At 39.9% G+C, this 23971-nt stretch overlaps 1 protein-coding gene across 1 annotated transcript in view; it reads right to left on the minus strand.

The window, feature by feature from the left end:
• Positions 1-8232: 8232 nt before the first annotated feature.
• myot (myotilin) overlaps positions 8233-23971 on the minus strand; it is a 51732-nt gene continuing 35993 nt past the window's right edge. The window contains exons 5-10 of the mRNA XM_048603974.1: positions 19630-19685; positions 15314-15449; positions 14240-14447; positions 12524-12689; positions 10469-10602; positions 8233-8390 (exon numbers count right to left, since the gene is read on the minus strand). Coding sequence (XP_048459931.1) covers positions 8233-8390; positions 10469-10602; positions 12524-12689; positions 14240-14447; positions 15314-15449; positions 19630-19685 — 858 coding nt within the window. The remainder of the gene's footprint in view (positions 8391-10468; positions 10603-12523; positions 12690-14239; positions 14448-15313; positions 15450-19629; positions 19686-23971) is intronic.

Here is a 23971-nt window from a genome sequence, read left to right on the forward strand (position 1 = left end):
CAGAGATTTTGAAAATCTTGAAGGCAAGCTTTGAACCCTAAGTGAATGTAACTTATGAATAATGCAGGTTCAATATTTAGCCCCAAAATGAAAAAGAGACCAATGATCAATATCTGACTTCATTAATTGAGAAACCTTACATAACTAATATATGATCTAATTAAAGATAGGTTTGCATTAGATATAAGAGATCCTGGTGTGAGAGCGCATTTATTGAGAGAGGAGAAGTATACTCTCAGGAAAGCAATTGTCATGTGTTGAAGCACTGAGGTCATAAGTCAGCAGCTGGTGTGAGGCCAGAGAAACAGGAACCACAATGCAGCAAGATCAACTGTATCTGGAATAATGCTATGCTCAGATCGAGAAAGTGTGCTTGGCCGTTGTCTCCTCTTATGAACATTTTCATCAATGCCCACTTTGAAGAGACAAAGTGACAGTCTTGTCTGATGACTGACAAGGACCACTTCAACCAGGGCAGTGCTTGTAATGAGTCACAAACTAAACAAGATAGAGAGCCGAAGGTGACACAAGACATCCAAGATAGAGAATGCCTAAAGTTAGGAATAGATCTCTTCACTTTCACTGATCACCTAACCTACTATTCTGATGACTGGGAGATGGACCAACTGATTCAATGACTAACAGTGAGACTGTTGAGTGCCTGAAACCCATACTTCAGTCACTATGATATTCCCAACATTGTGATGAGTGATGATGGCCCTCATTCCACTAGTGAAGAATTAAGGCATTTCATAAAGGACTGGGAAATTCTACACCTTACATTATCTTCACATTATACCTAATCAAATGGAAAGGCTGAGCTGGCAGTGAAATTACCAAAAGAACCATAAAGAAATTGGGCAAATCCCATATGGATGTATGTAAGGCAATGCTCATGTGGAGAAACACACCTAGTGAAGGTATGGAAAGTAATCCAGTGCAAAGACTAATCTGACATTGCAAACCCACTACTCTTGCAAGGACAAAAAAGTCACTGAAGCCAGAAGTAGCAACATTCATGAGAAATAAATAAAGATGAAATGGTAGAAAGCCAAATTACATTTTGACAAACCGCCAAAGCATCATCAGAATTGAACATTGGACAGTCAGTCAGGGTACAAACGTTCAAAGCTGTCACCAAAAGTGGACCCAAGTGGCAACTTAGGACCTGCCTAGAGCAGTTGTCATGTTGATCGTACACAGTTAAAGTAAGAACCAGGTATACTGCTGCAACCACAGGCATGTGCATAGAACTGGAGAAACTGTTCCTCAACTGCAGGCAGCTAATTCGGAAGAGGTGAGCCTCTTGTCGAGAAGGGTTATTGGACTTGAAACATTAGCTGTTTTCTGTCCACAGATGCTGCCAGACCTGCTGAGTTTCTCCAGCAATTTTTGTTTTTGTTTGAGGTGAACTTGTCAGATCAGTCCCAGAGGTTCGCAGTAACATTGGAAATGGAACAACAACAGGCATTGCGGCCACAAGAAATGACATAATAATGGCATATCTTGGGAAGGAACATTACCCAGTATAATTACCCTGTCATTGTGTGCCATTAAGAAATTGGCATGATTCAAATACTATATGTGCAATGCATGTGCAGATTCTGACTTAAGGAAATAACACACTGCTAATACATGAGGACAATTATGCACACAGCAGGTAACTTGGGTAACTCAAAATTTACATGATTATGGAAGCAATTTTTTGTTTTTCTTTATGAAATGAAGAGGATGAGATAGAAATGCAATGACTGCACCCATCTAGGAAATCAAGGGAACTTTGGAAAATCATAAGAAGTGCATCTGCTATCTCTTCAAATATTTCTTTAGAAGCCTAGGATGTATTTCATCAGGTACAGGGTTTTCATTGGTTTTTAGTCTCGCAGGTTACACCACTCCTCTGTGTTCATGCCAACGTCCTCAGGCAATTCCATCTGTGGCAGAGACAAATCTGCAAAAATACATTTTAGTTTCTGAAAGACACCCATAGCACCCAGACTGTGAATGCCACTGACCCCAATTTCACAGCCTCTTCATAAAATTCCAACGGTGTGGAAACAGGCCATTTGGCCCAACAAGTCCACACCAATCCCCCAAAGAGCAAGCTACCCAAACTCACCCCCCTACCCTATCCCTATAATCCTGCATTCCCCATGGCTAACCCAACTAGCCTACACATCCCTGGACACTATGGGCAATCTAGCATGGCCAATCTACCTAACCTGCACATCTTTGGATTGTGGGATGAAACTGGAGCACCTGGAGGAAACCCATGCAGACATGGGGAGACTCCACACAGACAGTCGCCCAAGGCTGGAATTGAACCCAGGTCCCTGGCGCTGTGAGTTAACCACTGAGCCACCATGCCACCCCTCTCATCCACATCATTGATCACCAAGGTTATGATACTTTATTTGATTAACATGCCAATTCTCTCGCAATCCTTTACCTCTCCTTCTCTACCATTATTCTGTTTCCTTCTTCAATTAGCAAAGTAAAATTAGCTTCTGTTTTGGTAGTTGCATTTGTCTTATGCATACGAAAACCCTTCAGCATATTCAACAGTTTTCAATCCAAGCTACTAAGAAGTTTCCATGTATAACAGAAATTGGATTGCCTGATACAGTGGGCATATTTCTCTCCATGACATGGCTTTGTGTGTTGGAAATCATGTTTCACAAACTTGATTGAGTTATTTGAAGAAGTGATGAAGAGGATTGATGAGGGTGAAGTGGTGGCTGTTGTCTATATGGACTTCAGTAAGGCATTCGACAAGGTTCCGCATGGCAGACTGGTTAGCAAGGTTAGATCACATGGAATGCAGGGAGAACCAGCCATTTGGATACAGAACTGGCTCGAAGATAGGAGACAGAAAGTGGTGGTTGAGGGTTGCTTCTCGGACTGGAGGCCTGTGACCACTGGTGTGCTGCAGGGATCAATGCTGGGTCCACTGCTTTTTGTCATTTATATAAATGATTTGGATGAGAACATAGGAGATATGGTTAGTCAGTTTGCAGATGACACCAAAATGGTTGGTGTGGTGGACAATGAAGAAGGTTACTTCAGAATACAACAGAACCTTGATCAGATGTGCTGATGGGCTGAGGAAATCTAATTTAGATAAATATGAGGTGCTGCATTTTGGAAAGCCATATCAGGGCAAGACTTATACACTCAGTGGTAAGGTCCTGGAGAGTTTGGCGAACAAAGAGACCTTGGGGTGCATTTTCATAGTTACTTGAAATCAGAGTCACAGGTAGACAGGATAGTGAAGAAGGCATTTGGTACGTTTGCCTTTATTGGTCAGTCCATTGAGTATAGGAGTTGGGAGGTCATGTTGCGGCTGTACAGTACTTGGGTAGGCCATTTCTGGAATACTGCGTTCAACTCTGTTCTCCCTGCTATAGGAAGGATGTTGTGAAACTTGAAAGGGTTCAGAAAAGATTTACAAGGATGTTGCCAGGGTTGGAGGTTTTGAGCTAGAGGGAGAGGCTGAATAGACTGGGGCTATTTTCCCTGGGGCATCGGAGACTGAGGGGTGACCTTTTAGAAGTTTATAAAATCATGAGGGGCATGGATAGGGTGAATAGTCAGGGTCTTTTCCCCAGGGTAGGGAAGTCCAAAACTAGGAAGACATAGGTTTAAGTTGAGAGGAGAAAGATTTAAAAAGGACCTAAGGGGCATTTTTTTCACACAGAGGATGGTGTGGAGATGGAATGAGCTGCCAGAGGAGGTAGTGGAGGCTGGTGCAATTATAACATTTAAAAGGCATCTGAATGACTATATGAATGGGAAGGTTTTAAAGGGATATGGGCCAAACGCTGGCAAATCAGACTAGATTAATTTTGGATATCTGGTTGGTTTGGAAGAGTTGGACTGAAGGATCTGTTTCCGTGCTGTACATCTCTATGACCCTATGACACAACTCTGTTATCTAATCCGATGAACTAATGGTTAAGTTGATACTCAAGTATGATTGTTGATGCGGTTTGTGCAGCCAAATCAGTACCATTTACCGTTATTTGCCGGTTTTGATAAATTTTCTTTGGCTTGTTTAGCCCGAGGGCTGGCTAACAGGGTTACCTGACACACGATAGGAAGGATCCCATTCCTGTGGTAAGTGCACACTTTCAATTTCCATTTGTTAGATTGACTGGCAGGTCAGTCATCAATATTACTGTGCTGGATTTACAGTTGTGGTTCGTAAGAATTATAGATGCAGTTGGTATCTCTGGAAACTCAATGCAAACAATAAACCAGAACTAGATTGCATCGAGATTCCCAGTGGATGGGTAGGTCACAATACAAAGTATGTAACTTTTTACTTGCAAAGTGGATTTCAGTAGGTCGTCAGCAGGGGGAGTTGCAGTAGCTTGAATGCAGTTTTGTCAGGACTGCTGGCCCTGGTTACTGTTGTGCCTTACCCCATGCTTCAACAGTTCATCAGATAGTAGCTGTGAAACATAGTGAGTGGCAAATTAGGAAATGCTGAGTCCATGAATACAGACAGAAAGCAGGTGAGAGAGGGGCAAATGCTGGCTATATTTCGGGGGTGAGGTTGCAGTGGCGCAATGAATTAGGAAGTGGTGATTAATAAACAATTTTAAAATAAATTCGTGAACAGATTTGAAAATAGACTGTATGGTACATATTCAGTGGAACCCCAAATTTCTCTGCAAATGAGAAAAAATCATTGCAACCAATTGTTGGCTGCTATATACTTTCACTGATTTCAAGTTTCCAGGAAACGGAGGCCAATTTGTCATATTCTATCATTAACTTATTTGAATTGACTTCAGCTTGCTCAGAACAGACCAAGGGATTGAACCAGAAGTGTTTGTCTTTCTTGTAGTTCAGTACCACATTATATAAGGGTTATGGGGATCAATAGTCAAGCAATGTTATGCAGCATGCCATTGGACATCACTGTACTAATAGATTTTGATTAAAAATCGAAGTACTGAAAATGCTGGAATTCTGAAAACAGAAATGTTGGAGGTATATAGTAGATCAAAGAATAAACAAATTAACTTTCCAGGCACATATCTTTATCAGAACTGGAAGATGTTATGAAGTAACAGCATTTAAACAGGAACAGAAGAATCTACATCTGAGGTACAGGAGCATTTCATTTCTCATGTTGCATTCCTTGGGTAGACATGATGTAGAATTGCTGGTGTTGGCCTGGGGTGGACAAGGTCAGAAATCACACTACACCAGGTTATAGTCCAACAGGTTTATTTGAAATCACAAGCTTTCAGAGTGCTGCTTGTTTGTCAGATAATGAAGGAGCAACACTCTGAAAGTTTGTGATTTCAAATAAACCTGTTGAACTATAACCTAGTGTCGTGTGACTTCTTTCTTTGTTCACTGGGTAGGAGCATTATACCAGTTCAGAAAACAAGTTAAACAGTTTGTAGGGGTAATCATTATGATTGTGACTAGTTAGCAGAATTTGGGAAAAGCAATGCTTTCTAAACTTTCCATGTGTACATCAGTTCCTGGAACAGAGAGCGATGCTTACATTAGTTGACATTAATATCAATTTATTCTTTAGACAAATGTAGTACATCAGACGATGGAAACACTGGGAGATATTTTAGACATTTAGAAGCAGGGATTATTCAACCAAAGCAGTATTCCATGTTGCTGCTAAAGAGCTCTGGCTGCAGGTAAGAAACAGAACCAGAATGATAGCATTAATATAGCCTAGGAAGCCATTTAGTCCATAGGATCCAAACTTCCTTAGCATCTTCCATGTCACCAGGGTGATCACTCCTGTTGCGCTGAACATCCTTCACCACTGGGGGCTGCAAGTGGCAGTTTAATTATGCAGTTAACAACACACAACTCCAATAAAGGACAATCTTTGTAAGCTGCATTGCAGCATATTTCTAGATCTATCAAGCAGTAGAATCCTTGCTTCACCATTCCAATGGCCTACTTGTTGAGGATGGTGGTGGAAGTATGCAACTAGCTGTGCAGTGGTTGTTTAGTGACAGTGAGTACAGCTTACTGAAGGCAATGAATTACATGTTCACGATGGATATGTGTTAGCCCAGAGAAGTCAGCATCTGACCTGTTATGCAGGAACAAAGACAGAATGAAGGATTTACAAAGTCTAAGGATGTTGCAACAGCTGCCAGGATAGTAAACAAATACCCACTGCTGGCCATCACATTTGCCAGTTGGGTATTAATTGAGTGAAAGTCCTTGCAATGTATGAAGGTGGCATGGTCTTCTGAGCAATATGCATTCTGAATTTGAGAAAAGGCTGCAATGTGAACAAACTTTATAGCCTTTATTTGCTGTTTCCAGTCTCTATTGGTAAAATTATATAATTGTTCGCTGAAGCAAACTATCATGTCGGTAGGCTGCCTTATGTCAGGTTGCATTGTGGACTTATGATGCTGCTGATATCTGTCATTGCAGAATAAAGAAGTAACTTTCATTGCAACTATTGATGCTGTGCTAGTTCTGGCAGGAGGCTACAGGTCTTGCTGTGGCGGGGGGCAATACAACCTTATCACAACTTCACTGCAGAAGGGCACACTCCTTCAGCACTTCTGTGAAAAGTGCTGGCATGTTATTCTGAGTATAGAAATCCTGGAAGGGTATGGATGTCCGCAGTTCACCTTTTGTCCGCTCACTGTGCCTGCGGCTTTCGGCTCAGTGTCTTCCCTCCAACAGATTTTTCTCCACTTCCAGTCACGATGAAATTTCTCAGCATTTTCTCAACAGCAGCTAAGAAACCCATTATGTATCAGAGCAAAACACAAATGAAAATCATCTTTTGTTATTTATACACTCAGTTTGTATGGTGCCTTCTGACAGAGTGTTGTTTAAATGAATTTTAAGCAGTTTCAGAAGTAAATTTTAAATATTGGATTATTTTATTGATCAACAAAGATTAAAAATTGCAAAATGAAACATTCCATGTTTTTAATTTACCAAAAGTTGTGAAGAAACTTGGTTTTATTGACCATTATTCTGGAAAGCTGTGATTATGATGCTGACTTACAATGTGGAAAGCCGGGAATAAGTGGGGTAAATGAGTTAAAAATCATTGTTGTTGTTATTGCTATAGACCAAGGATGGTTTGTAACTTCTTCAAGAAAAGCATCACAAAAAATGCTTGGACTATATGCTTATAGGATTTTGTATTTTCACCAGTTAAATTGTTTCTAGTTATTAGCAGCAATCATTTGATTGATAGCAGTTTTACATTATCCAAGGGTAATGCTGTTGAATGGATCATTTGTCCCCTCAGAAAGTAATATTATTTTCAAGGGCAGATATGATGATACTCATCAAGAAAATTAACATTGTGAATGAATACACAACTTCATACTCAGGCAAGCAAATTAATGTATAACATGGTATTCTTGTACAAATGTTATTTCCACATTGCTGCGTTCCTTTAATAACGTGTACAGAATAATTTTTGCAGAAAGACAAATTTCAACAAATGTAGGCCTGCACTGAGAATTTATGCCTGCCCCTTTCCAGGTCTGAGTGCCTGAATTGGCAGAAAATTGCTTTTACCCAGGTAAGTGGAACTCTTACGCTAGTCATAAATGTCAAAGATTGTAAAGAAATGTCAAAATTATATTTAAGACTAGCTTTTTATACGGGCACATTTGGTAGTATTGTAACAATGTTGCTTCATCCATTAGTGTCAGTTTACTGCTCTACATTTTCAGTTAACAGTATTTCACAAAGTTAACACCCACTCAGTCTGCGAGAGCTATTTGCTTCAAACTAATATGTACAAGCCTAGTCTGCTTTATGGTTTAAATGCAAGGTTTTTTGGTCTTAGAACTTCATGTACATGCTGCTATTTAAAAGAACTTACAAACAATAAAGAGTTTTACTTTTTACTCATATCCATTACCACAGCCACACTTACAAAGCAGAATGCCATGAAATCACTTTAGCATGTATTATTCTGCTTGTTTACTTTCATATAATTATTTTCTCATCCATCTCAACTGATTAACTACCATATCGTAAATGTTTTTCTGCTAAGATGCATATCTTAAGTGTATGTACATGTACTAAGAAACCTTAACGTGCAACACTTACATATTGTAGTATTTTTGCATTTTTACAACTAAATGTAAATGTATACTCAAAACTAATTGTTTTGTGTATAATAAGGTGCGGATAAAACATACTACATTCCATTAGCTGAAAAGTTAACATTGTCTGCTGAGTTGAAATACAACGAGATCACAATTCATCACTCTCTACTAAACCAGGGTATGATGTTGCTGCATATTGGGACGCTGGATCTGGCAGAAATCCTTGACCGTTAAGCACTGAATATCGGGTAAATGTTGGCCGCACCTTCAGTGGCTTAGTGTTTGGAACTTGTTTCACTGGCCAAGCTGTAGGGACCAAATGTAAAAATTGATTTTTAGAATTTGTTTGAAGTTATGTAAAAAAATCAGTTGATGTTATGATAAGCAATATAATTTTGCTGCCAACTCTCAAGACCTCTCTATTTCCATGGTCTTAATCAGTGAAGAGGCTATCTCTAGCTACTTCATTGTGTCTTTCAGAATCCACATCCTTCTACCCTTTTCCAACTCCACTTCCTTCCATATCCATCCTTGGGGAAACTCTTTCCTTGTTTCACTGACAAATGCACTTTCAAAATCCCAACCAACTAATCTTTGAGACTTTCTATTCAGATACTTCTACAGCTGTTGATATGTTCAAGCATTTTCTCAACTCCATCTTCAATGTCCTTCTGTCCATTTTTTTCAATCCTGATCACCTCCCTGTATGACTCTCATCTCTCTTCCATCAATTCTAAGGATGCAGAGTTGAGCATAACTGGTTTAGCCATCCATCAACAGATTTGATAAAATCCAAAAGAACTGCGGATGCTGTAAATCAGGAACAAAAACAAAGTTGCTGGAAAAGCTCAGCAGGTCTGGTCTGGTGACCCTTCCTCAGAACTGAAACGTTAACTCTGTTTTCTCCTCCACAGATGCTGCCAGACCTGCTGAGCTTTTCCAGCAACTTTGTTTTTGTTCCATCAACAGATTTGGATGGATCACCTCCAGTGATAATTGATTTTGTGACTGGCAACCTGTGACCAGCAGTGTACCAAGGGATCAATGCTGGGACCCATGCTGTTTGTTATGTACATCAATGACTTAGATGTGAATGTAGAAGATATAATTAATAAGTTTGCAGATGACACAAAAATTGCTGGTGTTGTTGATAATGAGGAGGATGGTCTCAGGCTACATCTGACTTTGACCAGCTGGTAAATTGAGCAGAGAAATGGCAAATGGAATTTAATGCTGATAAGTGCGAGTGTGATGCATTTTGGGAGGTCCAATAAGGGAAGGATATACAATGAATGGTAGGTCCCCAGGGAATATTGATTAACAAAGGTGTACAAGTCCATAGATCCCTGGAGGTGTTAGCACAGGCAGATAGGGAGTGAAGATGGCGTATGGAATGCTTGCCTTCATTAGCCAGGGCATAGAATATAGAAGCAAGGAAGTCTTGTTACAACTTTATAAACCCTTGTTTAGGCCACAAGTGGAATATCGTGTACAGTTCTGGGCATCACACTATCGGAGTATATGATTGCACTGGAGATAGTGCAGAGGAGATTTCCCAGGATGTTGCCTGTGATGGAAAGTCTTATTTATGAGGAGAGACTGTATATGCTGGGTTTATTTTCATTGGAGCAGAGGAAGCTGTTTGAGATTCGGTCTAATTGAAGTATGAGAGACATAGACGAGGTAGATTATCAGAACCCTTTCCCCATGGCAGATGTGTCTAAGACCAGAGTGCATAAGTTTAAGGTGAAGAGTAAGTAGTTTTGAGGAGATCTGAGAGAAAAAAAATCTTTCAGATGATGGTAGCTGTATGGAATGTTTTCCCTGAGAGGGTGGTAGAGGCAGATACTCTCACAACATTTAAGAAGCATATGGATGAGTACTTAAAATGCCCGGGCATAGTAGGCCATGGAGTATAGTGGGTTATGTGAGGGTAAATGGGATTTGTGAAGTTTGGTATTTGTTGGTCGGCATAGACATGGTGGACCGAAGGGCCTTGTTTCTACGCTATACGACTCTATGATAATGGGCTTCATCTTGTTCCTCCAGAACTGCCAGTTCTCTGAAGAAGATCCTGAAGAGCAAACATGACCGCCATCTTCTTAGTTGCCTCTTCCTGCCCATTCAAGACTCAATCCTAATAAATAGAATCAGGAGCTCCTGACTGGCTTGGGTGCATATTTACAAATCGGGGGTTAATGCCTGTTTTGTGCCTCCATTACCAAATTGGTTCGCCTTAAACATGGATGACACTAGGGCCATTCTTTGGCATTTGACAAATTATCACTTGGAATCCATTTGTAGAAAACCACGTTTGAGCATTGCCAAAGTTTATCCGTAGAGTTATCTAAATTCCTAGTGAATTGATTCTGAAGGCAACTCACCAGCGACATCTAGTCTTGCTGTGCAGATTGTTGACCCAGCTTCATTTTGGGCAGATACAGTATACCACCCAGCATCACATTTATCGACTGGGAAAATTTCGAGGCCAACTTTACCTTCGTTACTATGATATAGGCTGTAATACAAAGATTAAAACCTCTATAAAATTGCTATTAAAATTATGTACAATAATTTTAATTGAATTCTCAAATATCAAAATTCACTAGAAACGTGCTGTCAAAATTTTTAATCTTGCATTCATTGGAACAAACATGAGAATGCCAATTTTCAAAGTGGACAACAATTTATGCTGCCTCAGGAAAGGGCTGCTGATTATTTGGCAAGAGCACCAGGGAGCCATTGCATCCCCCCACCCCAAAATCCGGGCTTCTGTTGATTCAAAAAATTTGCTCTGACGGGATATATTCCTTTGTCATGTAGAGGTCAAGTCTCTGCAGATTAATATATGTAGCTTCTGGAAAAGCTGAGACATATCATGGGAATGTATTATAATCTTAAATTGGTTGATAATGTGATTCTTAACAGTCAGGAATGTCTAGTAAGTACCATGCGACATGAGACTCATATCTAATGATAGACACTATGTTCTGAAATTTGTAAGTGTGAATTGGATGAGTAGGGTCAGTACTGTGTCTACTGCAACCTGCCAAAGGGATAGCTATTTGATACAATCCACCAATTACTCTGGGACACACAACCAACGTTCCTGGTGATGCATTGGAACTGAAACCTGTGCTTCCAAAATGCAAAACATAATCTCTAATTTGAGATGTGCTTTCCCAACTGGAGAATTGGGTTTTAAAAATGATGGGGAATAACTGATTCTGGAATACCTGACCATATTCCCATTGCTGTCAATCTTCAACTGCATGGAATAACGTCAGGAGAATGTTACCTGGCCTGCTGTGTTCCTCTAGCTCCACACTGTGTCATCTCTGACTCCAGCATCTGCAGTTCTTACTATCTCTTCAACTGTGTGGGATATGGGTACAGGTCATGAGGTGGCATCCAGAAGCTCCAGTGCCATGTTTCCATCATGGGAGTGACAATACAACATAATAACTTAAATCTGTTTTTAATGGAATGATTGCTGAAAGACTTTTTCAAATAAAGAAAGTGAACACCGTTTGAAAATGGAAAAGACTTCAGATGTATTAGATTACTTTATCTCCCGGATAAAGTGTCTTCTGTGATATAATATGACTGCTTCAAAGCATGAACAAATTGTTGAGCTCCTTGAATGATTTGAATGGCTTAAATATGTTCAGCTCTAATGGTAGTTTTGTGATGTTGTAGTAGAATAACGAACATTAATGTTTTGAGACAACAAGGTGCAGGGCTGGATGAACACAGCAGGCCCAGCAGCATCATAGGAGCAGAAAGGCTGACCTTTCGGGCCTAGACCCTTCATCATCGAAACGTCAGCCTTTCTGCTCCTATGATGCTGCTTGGCCTGCTGTGTTCATTCAGCCCTGCACCTTGTTGTCTCGGATTCTCCAGCATCTGCAGTTCCTACTATCTCTGATTCAACATTAATGTTTAGTTTGTTTTGACAGTTTGCAAGCATCTCAAAGACCTCTCAATGCTATTATTAGATACATGTGGCCAGTAGGAGTGAAGCAGGCATGGGCTAAGAGGTATATGGGGATACAAGAAAGTGTAAAGGACAAGGGCAAGCAGGTGAGATTGTAAATGGTGAGGGGCAAGGATTAGGAGGCCTCAATCCCATTTACTCAACTGGGCTGATGTTCTAGAAAATGAAGGTAGCCCTTTCCATGTGCCTGGAAAGACATCTTTCTGCCTCTGTTTTCACCTCAGGACTGCAAGGCAGCAGCCCTGACCCCAGCCCACACCCATCACTCCACTATCAAAATAGCATGGCAGGCATGACCAGGCTAGAGATGGGAATTACAACATCAGGAAATGGACTGACTCACAATTACCACATCAAAGAGGAAAATCCAGCCCTGACTCTCTGCAGCTTTTGAGTGAGTTTTTATACATCTCGCACTGGAGTTATAAAACTTGATAATGACCTGATTCTGTTGGTGTCTTGCTTGATCATTTCATGATCCTTTCTCCAGAAGATTCTTGGTTGTGGTTGTCCAGTCACCAGGCATTCCAACTTAACTTTCCCTCCTTCAACAGCTCTTGCATTTTGGAGCTTGTAAACAAATTCTGGTGCCTGTATTGGTCCTCGTACTTTAAGAAAAAAATTGCAACATGAATTACTTGGTCATAGGTTTGATCTTAATGAAATTTTACCTTTAGCAGCAACTTATAAATTAATGTGTCAGATATTACAGCACATTCTCAATTCCATTTCTTAGAGCATTTTCCTCACTGAATAAATGTTGTCTCTAACAGGGATCTAAATTTTGTTTTTTCCCTGAGACCTAAGTTACTTTTAGATCAAGTACAATGAATCAGAACACCTGGCATGAATTGACAGAACTAATTTGCAGGAGGTAATTTTGGCTGAATAGTGGCTGGGATGCTGTTGGGTCTATTGTTCTCTCATTCTATAACTCATCTGATTTTTCTGCCCAGTGACCTCAATAGAGAGTAAAATTTGGGCGTATCATGACTCAAACGAGCAATATGAATTTGTCAGTAATTTTAGTTACTGTCAAAGATATGGAAGAAGATAGAATTAATTCTGTGTTAGATGTTTTTAAACATTAGCCATTACTAGCCATATGACTCCCCCCTTTTTTGCTGTTAACTCAAATGTACAAGTCTTCACAATGATACTCAAGTCTAGATTGAAAAGCAGAGAGCACAGAGATTAGTTAGCCATTCAGTTACTGCAAGTTCAGCTGGTCAGTAATATCATGGCTGATTTGTATATTAAACTGCATCTGTTTACTGTGTTTTACAGCTTTTAATGTGTTTGGCTAGCAAAAATCTATCAATATCAGTGTTGACTTTCAGCTAGTCTAACTTCAAATGCTGTTTAAGGGGCAGAGTTCTTGTTTTGAACCTCTATTTGTGCTTCCTGACATCACTCCTAAACAGCCTGGTTTATTCCCATCCACTCTCTCACCACATTGTTCTGAACTGGGAGGAAATAGTTTTTCGTAATCTATCATATCAAATCCTACAATCATCTTAATTACATTTAAGTTCATTCACGGGATGTGGACATCACTGACAAGGCCAGCATTTATTGCCCGTCCCTCCTTGTTCTGGAGAAGGTGGTGGTGAGCTGCTGTCTTGAATGACTACAGACCATCAATTCCATTGTCGGGTTGAAACAATCAAATATTCTTAAGGCTCTTAAGCAACTACCATCAGGCCTTGCCCAGGAATGTGGTCCATGGTGGCAGAAGTCCTGCCTGGACAGTACTGCTGGCCAGTCAGAGGCTGGTAGCTGTTCTTTGCCACTAGTGTTAGCGGGAGATGATGCTAACTGGCAGCAATGCACCTGAGATCATCAGGGAACTTCAGACCAAAGGTGAGTGGAGGTGGGATGGGCAGCACTAAGTGGGTATTGCATTGGTGGCGGAGGTGGGTGGTGGCATGAGACAAACCCTTGGGAGCTAACTGGCAAATCTGACTGGGTTTGCAGCATTCCAAGGGTGTGGGTAAACTGTGTGGCTCCGATTTCATCCATGAGTCCCCACTAAGTTGTAGTGTGTTCAGTGTTCACGAGTAACAATTGGCTTGTTAATGAGACTAATTGACATCCTGCTGTTAGCTACCGGGAACCTTGTTTTTCTGTAATCTAAGCATTTAAAGAATATGCTCACCTTCAACTTCAAGGTTTACTGTGAATCTGCACTGGCCAGCACGATTGATGGCTACACATTCGTACCTCCCAGCATCACTTTCTGTCACTGCATCAATGATGAGTGAGTGTACGCCTTTTCCTGATACAAGCATCTTATGGCCAAGATCCTGTTGAACAGGTCGGCCATTTAAGTACCACATAAGTTCTGGAGGTGGCAGACCACTGACCTGGAAATGCAATAATAAATGTACTAATTAGAGTTCTGAAATGTGCTTGCACGAATTTTAGAATCATGATGTAATAACCAGCAGGGCACCAAGTGTAAATAATGTGCTGCACTGGAAGGAAATTGCTTTTGTTGTTGTTGCAAGCCATAGTACATTGTCTTACACTTGGTATTGTCAATGTGGATTTTTCAGTTTCTTACATGCACACTGTCGAAGGAGCTAAAGTAGATAAATTTTAAAAAAACTGATGTGTAATTTTTGTTTTATATTGACAGCAAAGAAAAAAAAACTACAGATAAACTGTAAATTTAAACAGATAATACTGGAAACACAAAGCATCCATGGCAAGAACTGACGCATACCATCTTAACCTGTAACATTCCTTGCTTTGATGAGGGTCCAGCACTTAAAAATAATTCATCTGTTTTCTCCACAAGTTCTGCCCAACCTGCTGAGTGTACCAGTGTATTCTATTTTTGTTCCCGATTTCAAGCTTCTGCAATTTTTTGTTTAAACTTGAAATTCCGTTGCAAATTTAATTTATATATTTACTTACATTTATATTGGTATAAATTTAAAAGATTAAAAATTGTTTCCTATCTTGGGGTTAGAGTTAAAGGACACAACTTAATGGAGTTGCATGTAAAACAGAAATAAAGTGGGGGTACCGTTCACCCAGATTTTTTTAAGACCTAGCAAACAATTCTAAAATTATCTGTTTTGACTTAACTTACTAACTGCGCAATAAATATCAACAAGAACAAGGGTTGTCTCATTTGCTTTCTCCAATGATTTGCCAGAAAGAAATATAATTTTGTAGTAATTTTAGGTAGGGATTAGAAGACTTTTAAATTGGAATAACATACCTTGCAATCTATTCTGCAGAGTCCATACTGCTGAATTAGCATATTCTCATCTGGTTTCTGTAGAAAACGAGGAGGGTAGTGCTTCTCCTGGATCAATGCATTCTCATTTTCAACCTCTCTGGAACTGAGCTTCTGTCTATGGAATGACCAAATGCTTTGTATTATGGTTACAAGATCGAAATGCTGGTTTTTTGCAAGCTTAGTTGCATGTATATATTATACCATGCATTTAAATGATATTGAGAATCTCAAAAAACTGTCTCTTGCTTTCTTTAAAAAAGAATTTTCAGCAGGAATGTATCAGCTGGCATGAGAATACATTGCACAATTTTTCACATTCACATTGCGCCCTGTGTGGTCATATTTGAGCATCCAGTTCTGATTCACCTTTTTTCCAAAACACCAGTGTGTATTTCTTTATTCTTATGATAAACTGTTGTGCATTGGACTAAGTAAGATTAATGTACGGCCAACTGCAAGCAGCCATTGAACTAACTTTATTTCACCTCCCCAAAAAAGAGGTCATTATAACAAACATTCAGATTCTGCAATTTTCTACATACCCTCCCCATTTAAAAGTAACAACTTGTCCCATAACGTATTTCAATGTAAAGGTCCATGAGTTCCAAAAACATAATAGGATGAAACTAATATCAACTGTACCAGAAAACTAAGGTTCTTAGAATTGTTATGATGTGGAAAGACGTATGATCGGTCCATTGTGTCTATACTAGTTTTCTGAGTGTTTTGACTTAGTGCCAATCTCCTGCCTTTTCCTTATAAGCTTGTACTTTATTTCTGTTTAAATAATTATCTAATGCTCTTTTGAATGCCTCAATTGAACCTGTCTCCACCATGACAGGATTGCGTATTTGTTTTTACAAACAAGACATTTCTGACCAATGCTTTCAGAATAACTTGTATGTACCAAAATTGATTTTCCTTAACACCAGGATGCCTTTCATAAAAATGTAATCATTTGACAAGAAATGTTTAAAAGAGCAGTGCAGTTCCGTCATCCTTGCAACATGTGCTCAATTAAACTATTCAGTTTCTGTCTCAGTACCTACTTCCATTTTCATTAGTTTGACTGATCTTTCAACATCTCCACTCGTCAAATATGAACTTTGACTGACATCTTGAGGTTGAGAGTGCGGCATTGATTGACTTGCCTTATTCAGAGTCTGATTCAGTTTGCTGCACTGTTGGATTCTGCAATTCTGGCAAACTTTCAGTTTCTTTTTGACTGGTACTGCGTTTCTGACTTTCACTTAGGATTATGGGCTGAATTTGGGCTATTGGAAGTTTACCATTTGTCAGATTTTCTTTTCCAAGCCAATGCCGTACATGACTTTGACAGAATCTCTAATCTTCACACATGTGAATGGACCTGTCTGTCCCCAACAACACTCAGCACATAGTGATCACCTCAATGGATTTTTACATGATGTACTGAACAGCATTGAACTCTCTTAAGTTTCAGGCCTCATGTACCATAACACATCTTCGCTGTATCTTGCTTTTCTTTTACTTCGCTATTGACGTCAGCTTAAGTAAAAGAAACTTTGTCTCAGGAGCATCTTTAAACACCAACTCATAATGTTAACAACCTGCTGTAGACTGGGGTTATTCTTTCAGAGAATAAAAAAAGTCTTCAGCCTGTGTTGAAGAGAAACATGGAAATTACTGCCTAGTGTGTAACCTAGAAAATGTCACCATAAAGACTCTTTGGAATCTGTAAATGTCTTCTTTTAGTATATTCGATGCAGTGTGATATGGTGGTATTAGTTTATATTTGATTTCATTCTTTCTCATTGTTATGACCAGGTAAGGAAGAGTGAATCAGCTCCTCTCTTTTCAACTTCCTTGTCTGGCCACAACTAAGATTTATGTTCTTTTTAAGCAAAAGCAGTTGATGGAATTTGAAAATCAATGGTTCATTATTTTATCAATATCATGAAATCAGAATATTTCAGACTTTTCTCATATCATGTGGACTCTTATTTGACACCTGCACTTCTGGCTTTGAAAAATTGTAAGCCGCCAACAGTTTAGGCACTTGTGACATTGGGCTCAACATTAATCTGCTCACTATAGCCAGAGAGGGCTGATTTGTTCAGTTGGCTAATGGACCCTTTTAGCGTTTCCTCAACAATAGACTGCCTTTACTGATTATTACAGTAAATAACTCAACCCACTTGAGCAGTATCTTCCCTAAGCAAATTTTTCCTATCAGAGATACCTTTTTTCTTTCTATGACTAACAATGGCATATCATCGGATGCATTATTGTATTCCACTCTAACAATAACTTGGCCCAGAATTAGAATACTGGTATTGGAATAACTCATCCATTTCACACCAGTCTTTTGTCTGAAGAAGGGTCCAGACTCGAAACATCAGCTTTCCTGCTCCTCTGATGCTGCTTGGCCTGCTGTGTTCATCCAGCTATACACCTTGTTATCTCAGTCTTTTGTGGGACTTCTGTTTTTTCTCCTTCCGCGATTAGTGACACATTGAGCTACATCAATAATGAATGTATGTTAGGAGTCTCCAAATTTCACTTTTACTGTGGATGCTGGATGATTTCTTTAGTCCTTTTACTCTCACCTTCCAAGTACTGTTTCACTTGGAAAGTACAAATCTTGGACCTTCTCCTCAGTAATGTCAACTACTATTTTCACATTTATCATATCGGATTCGAGGATATCCAGGCTCCTGACCAAACTTTGGATCCATCATGAACTTGACCTGGTTACATGGCTGTGACCTAAAGCTTTACCATGACCTGGAGTACCAGTGCTTCCTCTACTCCTTCATCCCATCTGGACAAGACTGACTTCCCTTCAGGCAAAACACTGACTAAGAATGACAGGGCCTAAATGGTAGTTTTTATGGCAGTGATAGCATCTAAATTTCTGACAGGGACCATGACTATGGCTTTCATAGTTTAGACTCTGCTGAAATCGGGCAGATCTCTTTTGCTGGCTAATAAAATACCCTCCTTGGGTGAGGTTGGGTATTTGGAACTCCTCCTGCCTGCCAATTCCACAGCTGTGGCTTCATCATAGTTCTTCCTCTATGTTATCTTGTTGCTTTTCTTCATAAGGTGAATCTGGATTTTATTCTTCTTTAGGCCTGAGAAGGTTTTTCCAAGGTTGATTACTGGGTTTGTGCTATACCCATTTCCTCAATATTTACTGGTTATATTGTAAACAACTCTTTCCTATCAGGGATATCTTTTTTCTTTCTATGACTAATAATGGCAAATCATTGATTTATACTCTAACAATAACTTGGCCCAGAAATGGAATACTTTTAATGGAATAACTTGTCAGTTTCACATCAGTCTTTAGTAAGGAAATTTGATTTGGGAATTCTGGTTTTCTCCTTCTGAGATAACAGACACATAGATCGCAACTCTCAGTGCAATTTCACTCCCATTCATGTCATAGAATGAGTCTGGAGTCACATCAGTTATGGAAAAACACATATTACTGGAGTCTCACACTAATCATTGGTTGGATATCACCTCAAAAGTATCTGACCCCAATATGGTTAGAACAAACTATTTACTCATCTCCTACTTTAGTTGCTTTAGCCAAATGAGTAACCTTTGTTCATAATTACACTGGCAGTCTTTGGTAGGATTGAATTTCCTAATTGTCCCCAAATATGCCTTCAGTTCCATGTTTTATTTAGATACCTTGCAGACTCACTGCATAGCTAAATGCAACATTTACACCAAGCAATATTTTAAACTTCTCAATTTCCTCACTATCCCCTTTTGGAGTTCCTGAAAGTTCTTCAGTCTTTAACTTCTCAAAAGAAGTGTAAAACCTATCATTGTTGCCAACTTTCAGTTGTGCATGGCACTAAGATTGGCACATGCTCATTTTCAGGCAGCCATTATTGTACTAACTGCATTTACACCTATCCAATGGAAAGGGCCGTGCAGTAGGCAATACATCAAAATGTTCAGATCTTGTAATATATATATACATGTAACAAAACAAATTGTCTGCTATAGGAGTTCATGCAGAAATAGTTCAACATTGCCAGACTATCTCTAACCAGAAGTTCTAAAAGATAAAATAAGGTAACCATGATAATTAAGAGAAATGAATAAACATACATGTAATTCTATTTATAGCTAGTGAAATTATTGATTTTATAGAATTCATTCACTTACATTCAATTTCACTCTGATTCTGTAAAAATATGGACTGCAAAATGTTGATGGCCCTGTACCAAGTCTCGATTTTATTAATTGGAGTAGAAAATAAAATTCTCAGCAACAATATATTGCAGCTTTACCTTTCTGCTGGTGATTGGTATGCCTGCCACCTTTGGCTATCTGGAGTGTTCTGTTGCTGAAATAAATACAATTAAATAATATTATGAGATTTTAGTTGCATTCTATCTTCGTATCGCAAGTAGATTATGGAAATAGTTCTGAAAGAAAAGAAAAGCTTTAACCATTTCCCTCCCTTAAAACACTGCATCTACATTTCAATTGGCTGTAAAATGCTTTGGGATGTTTTGATATCTTGAAAGACACCGTAAAAATTTAAGTCCTTTTCTTTTTATTATTATTTATCATTTGAAAGGTTGTGACTTAGACTGTTATAAACTTTGATTATATAATAGAATCATAGATGGTTCCAGGATGGGAGAAGCCTATTTGGCCTGTTGACTTTGGTCTGATTCTCTATAAGAACAATTTAGCTAGTTCCATTTCCATTTCCCTGCAGCTTTGCAAGTTATTTCCCTTCAGGTACTTATTCAGTTTCCCTTTAAAAGCCATGATTGAATTTCCTCCAGACTGTCTCTCCAGCTTTCCAAGTTGTAATCATGTTTTTTTGTTATTTGTTCACGGGATGTGAGTGCTACTGGCTAGAGCAGCATTCATTGCCCATCCCTAATTGCCCAGACAGCAGATAAAAATCAATCACATTGTTGTAAACCTAGAGCCACAAATAGGTCAGACCAGCACATATCTTTCCTGAAAGGGTTTTATTGAACTAGGTGGGTCTTTATGACAATCAACAGTGGTTATGTGTGTGCCATTAGGTTAGCTTTTATTCTAGATTTTTACTTTTTTCGGATTCCACCATCTACCATTATCGGCTTTGAACCCGTATCTCAAGAACATTAATTTGGGGTTCTGGATTACTAGTCAGTGACCTCCCCCATTCAATTATTGCACAAAAGTTTTACCTTATGTAATGTTTAATACTTTTGCCAATTGTTCTTGGGCAATAAATGCTGGACCAAACAGCAATGCCCACATTCCATGAGCGAATATAAAATAAAGTCACCTTAAATTAATGTTCTCTGATTTACTTCCTATCAACAAGATTAGTTTCTCTCTATCTACCCAGTTCGGATCCCACATAGTTTTGCAAGCCTTACTGCAGGCAAGCTTGAGGAGGCAGGACCTCAGCCAACATAGGAATTGAACCTACACTGTTAGTGTCACTCTGTATCAGAGGTCAGCCATCCAGCTAACTGAGCTAACTAATCCTTCCACAGTCAAGCACAAGAAAATCTTGAGAGTGATGACGTTTTGATTTCTTTGACACATATGGTAAAGAGTACTTTGTTTTGTCTGGTAGCTAAAGTGAGTTGGTAAATGTTGAATTTATGCACAATCTGACAAATGTCAAAACTAGTGAGGTTGGAGAAGTTAGTTAAGCTGTGTAGTATTTTGCAAAATGTCAGAATTTTGTTATAATGCCATCTGTGAGGGAAATGTAAAAAAATTACTTCAATAATGTTTGCCTGTATCTGAAAAATACAACTGCTGGCAGCTTGGATGAAATTCTACTAGATTGAGAAAAAGTTCAAATTTTGATGAAAATCTGTACCACAGCAACGACATTTTATGGCGTTAATATTTGCCTTCCAGCACTGTATCTAACGTGATCTTTTTATATTTTATAAGCCATGCACAGATTGCCACTAAAGCAATGGCCGCTGAGTCAGGCCAGAATATTGGCTGAGTTCTGAGGAAAGGTCACCGGACCTGAAACGTTAACTCTGTTTTCTCCTCCACAGACGCTGCCAGACCTGCTGAGCTTTTCCAGCAACTTTGTTTTTGTTCCTGATTTACAGCATCCACAGTTCTGTTGGTTTTTATTTAGTATTTAACTCACTGACACATCTCTTCCAGGCATGCCCACCTTGAAAAAGTTTTGCTCCTCTCTCCGACGGGATTTCCGTTCCAATCTCTCTTCTTGCTCACCGACTTTAATTTCACTGTCACTCCTGGTGTTTGACCAGGTATTTGCTAAAACTCGTTTCCACAGCCATATCACATTCCTCAGTGACTGCCTCCGGCTCAGACTCACCCCACGTGGATTTCAACTGAAGTTTCATCCCTCATGTTTTGAATCCTCCCAGGATCACAGATATCTCCGTGATGTTCAACGTTCCATGGACAGCTGCTCTCGCCGCATCCTGAGATCCACAGTCAGTGCCATGCTGTGCCACATGCTTACTCTCAACCTCTCTCTCCAACAGCATTGTAACACACTGGCTCAGGGCTGCAGCACTCCGCAGTTCCACTTCATCCTCCGGCTCATTCGTCGTGCTAACAAGAAACTTTTTCTTTTCCTTTCAGGCATCAAGGCCCACAAGATGCAACAACTCAAAAATACCCACGGCCCTCTGGAACCTACCTCTCCTCCCTTTCCCTCTGACTCTATCCCCTCCCCCAACCTCTCCACCTCCTGTCGGGTATTCACCATCCCTCCTAACCTTCCGCTCTCTGATGCTGAACACTCTGTACTCAGCAAAGGCCTCAGCTTTATCCCTCTGTGTCCCCACCTTAACGAATTTCGGGCACGACATGACGCCGAACTGTTCTTCCGCCGTCTTCGCTTCTGTGCTCATTTCTTTGGACAAGAGTCCTCTCCCCCTCCCACAGACCCCTTTGCCCAACTCCAACACTGTCCCTCCACCTGGACCCCTCCCTCCGGCCTTTTACCTGCACTCGATCTTTTCATTGAGAACTGTCGACAGTTCTGAGGAAGGGTCACCAAACCCGAAATGTTAACTCTGTTTTCTCCTCCACAGATGCTGCCAGACCTGCTGAGCTTTTCCAGCAACTTTGTTTTTGTTTCAGGACATTGGCTGATTCACTTCCATTCCTATTCCTTTGGTCATTGGTCACCACTACTGACCTCTCTCTATTTTGCCTCCACTAACATCAGAAGCCTTGACTGATTTCTGTCAGGTGCAGGTTTACAACCCAGAAACTAATGTGCCTCTGATTTCTGTTTCCTTAGCTAAAATTTGGTCCTAAATATGACAGTTTAATACAACGTTGAACACACAAGTAATTTTCCATGTGGAACAATGCAACTTTTTTCTTCCCTTTCCAATTACTCCTAAATAGTGCTTGCCCTGTGACATCAACAGAGATACACACAGTCCATTCAAGTGCCAGCCCCTTCACGCTGACCTCTCATCTGTTTTCCTGCGCACACTCCTTAGAACAACATACTTTGTACATGCACCTATTCCTCTTTGTTAAGATACCTCCTTGTGCCCCCATCTCAGCTAAACCAATGGTATGCATCCTCACATTATTGTCAACTTACACCAATCTTTCATACTGACCCTTCCCCAATGTTGACTTTTGATCCTCTCAATAGATTTGGTAACTCAGTTCTGCCTGCTTTCTTGTCCATGTTAAGCCATTCCCATGGGGGGTAAAACAGCATTATACAGCACACCACTAAAATGTTTATTGGGAATGTAAGGTAGGAGTTTCTTCTGTTTAGGCACCTAATCTGAGCCTTTAGCATCTCGATGATCTTTTCCACCATCTCCCCATTTGCCATGTGTGCCAGTTGTGCCCTTCCTCTGGAGCACTGTTTGTGGTGTGGAATGGTCATTGGCCATGCCACAGGATGTGGTCTTGTCTCTACCCTCATGCAGATTCTGTTTTCACATCCTGTTTCTACTCGTTCCAATCCATGACAAAATAAAGGAGGGGAATTTGAACTCCTTTGACTTTTAGAAAGCATTTGAAAATGCCTAATTCATGATTCATGTGCTTTAGGAGTAAAATATTTTGGTTGAGATGGAAATTTTAAAAATAAAAATGGGGGCACCTGATTTGGCAAAAACTCGTAAGCAAAGCCTATAGTGATTGCAATTTGAAGGATGGTCCATGTTTAGTCAGCAGAGTGTGTGCGATGAACACTAACATTGCCAGAAAGGAGGGGTGCCATGGACAGGGTAGGTAATTACTGTGGTGAGTTTGGTAAGATCCGGCCAAGTTCCAAGAGAACTTGCAGGCCGAAGGCCACAAATCCTCCTAAATGTTCGACACAATTCAGACTTAGAAAGAAAAATAAGATTCAGCCGATAGAGTTAATTCAGCAAAAGGAACACGGGGCTGACTCTTTCAATCCTTTGGCTAATCGTGAATTACACAAGCTTTTTGGAGCGTTACTCACCACGAGGCTTAGCAAGATTTCTCGATGTATTTTACCAATGTGCCTCATTAATCACCTACCCACCCCTTTGATATCCCTAACATCTGATTCTAGCCACATCTTACCACATGCTGTTCCTGAAGAACTCGCACTCACCAGGTATCTGCTGATAAACTAGTATCTCTTCCACCCACTCCATCTTTGAAAGG

The sequence above is a fragment of the Rhincodon typus genome, chromosome 12 (genome assembly GCF_021869965.1).
Source record: "Rhincodon typus isolate 14 chromosome 12, sRhiTyp1.1, whole genome shotgun sequence".
NCBI lineage: Eukaryota > Metazoa > Chordata > Chondrichthyes > Orectolobiformes > Rhincodontidae > Rhincodon > Rhincodon typus.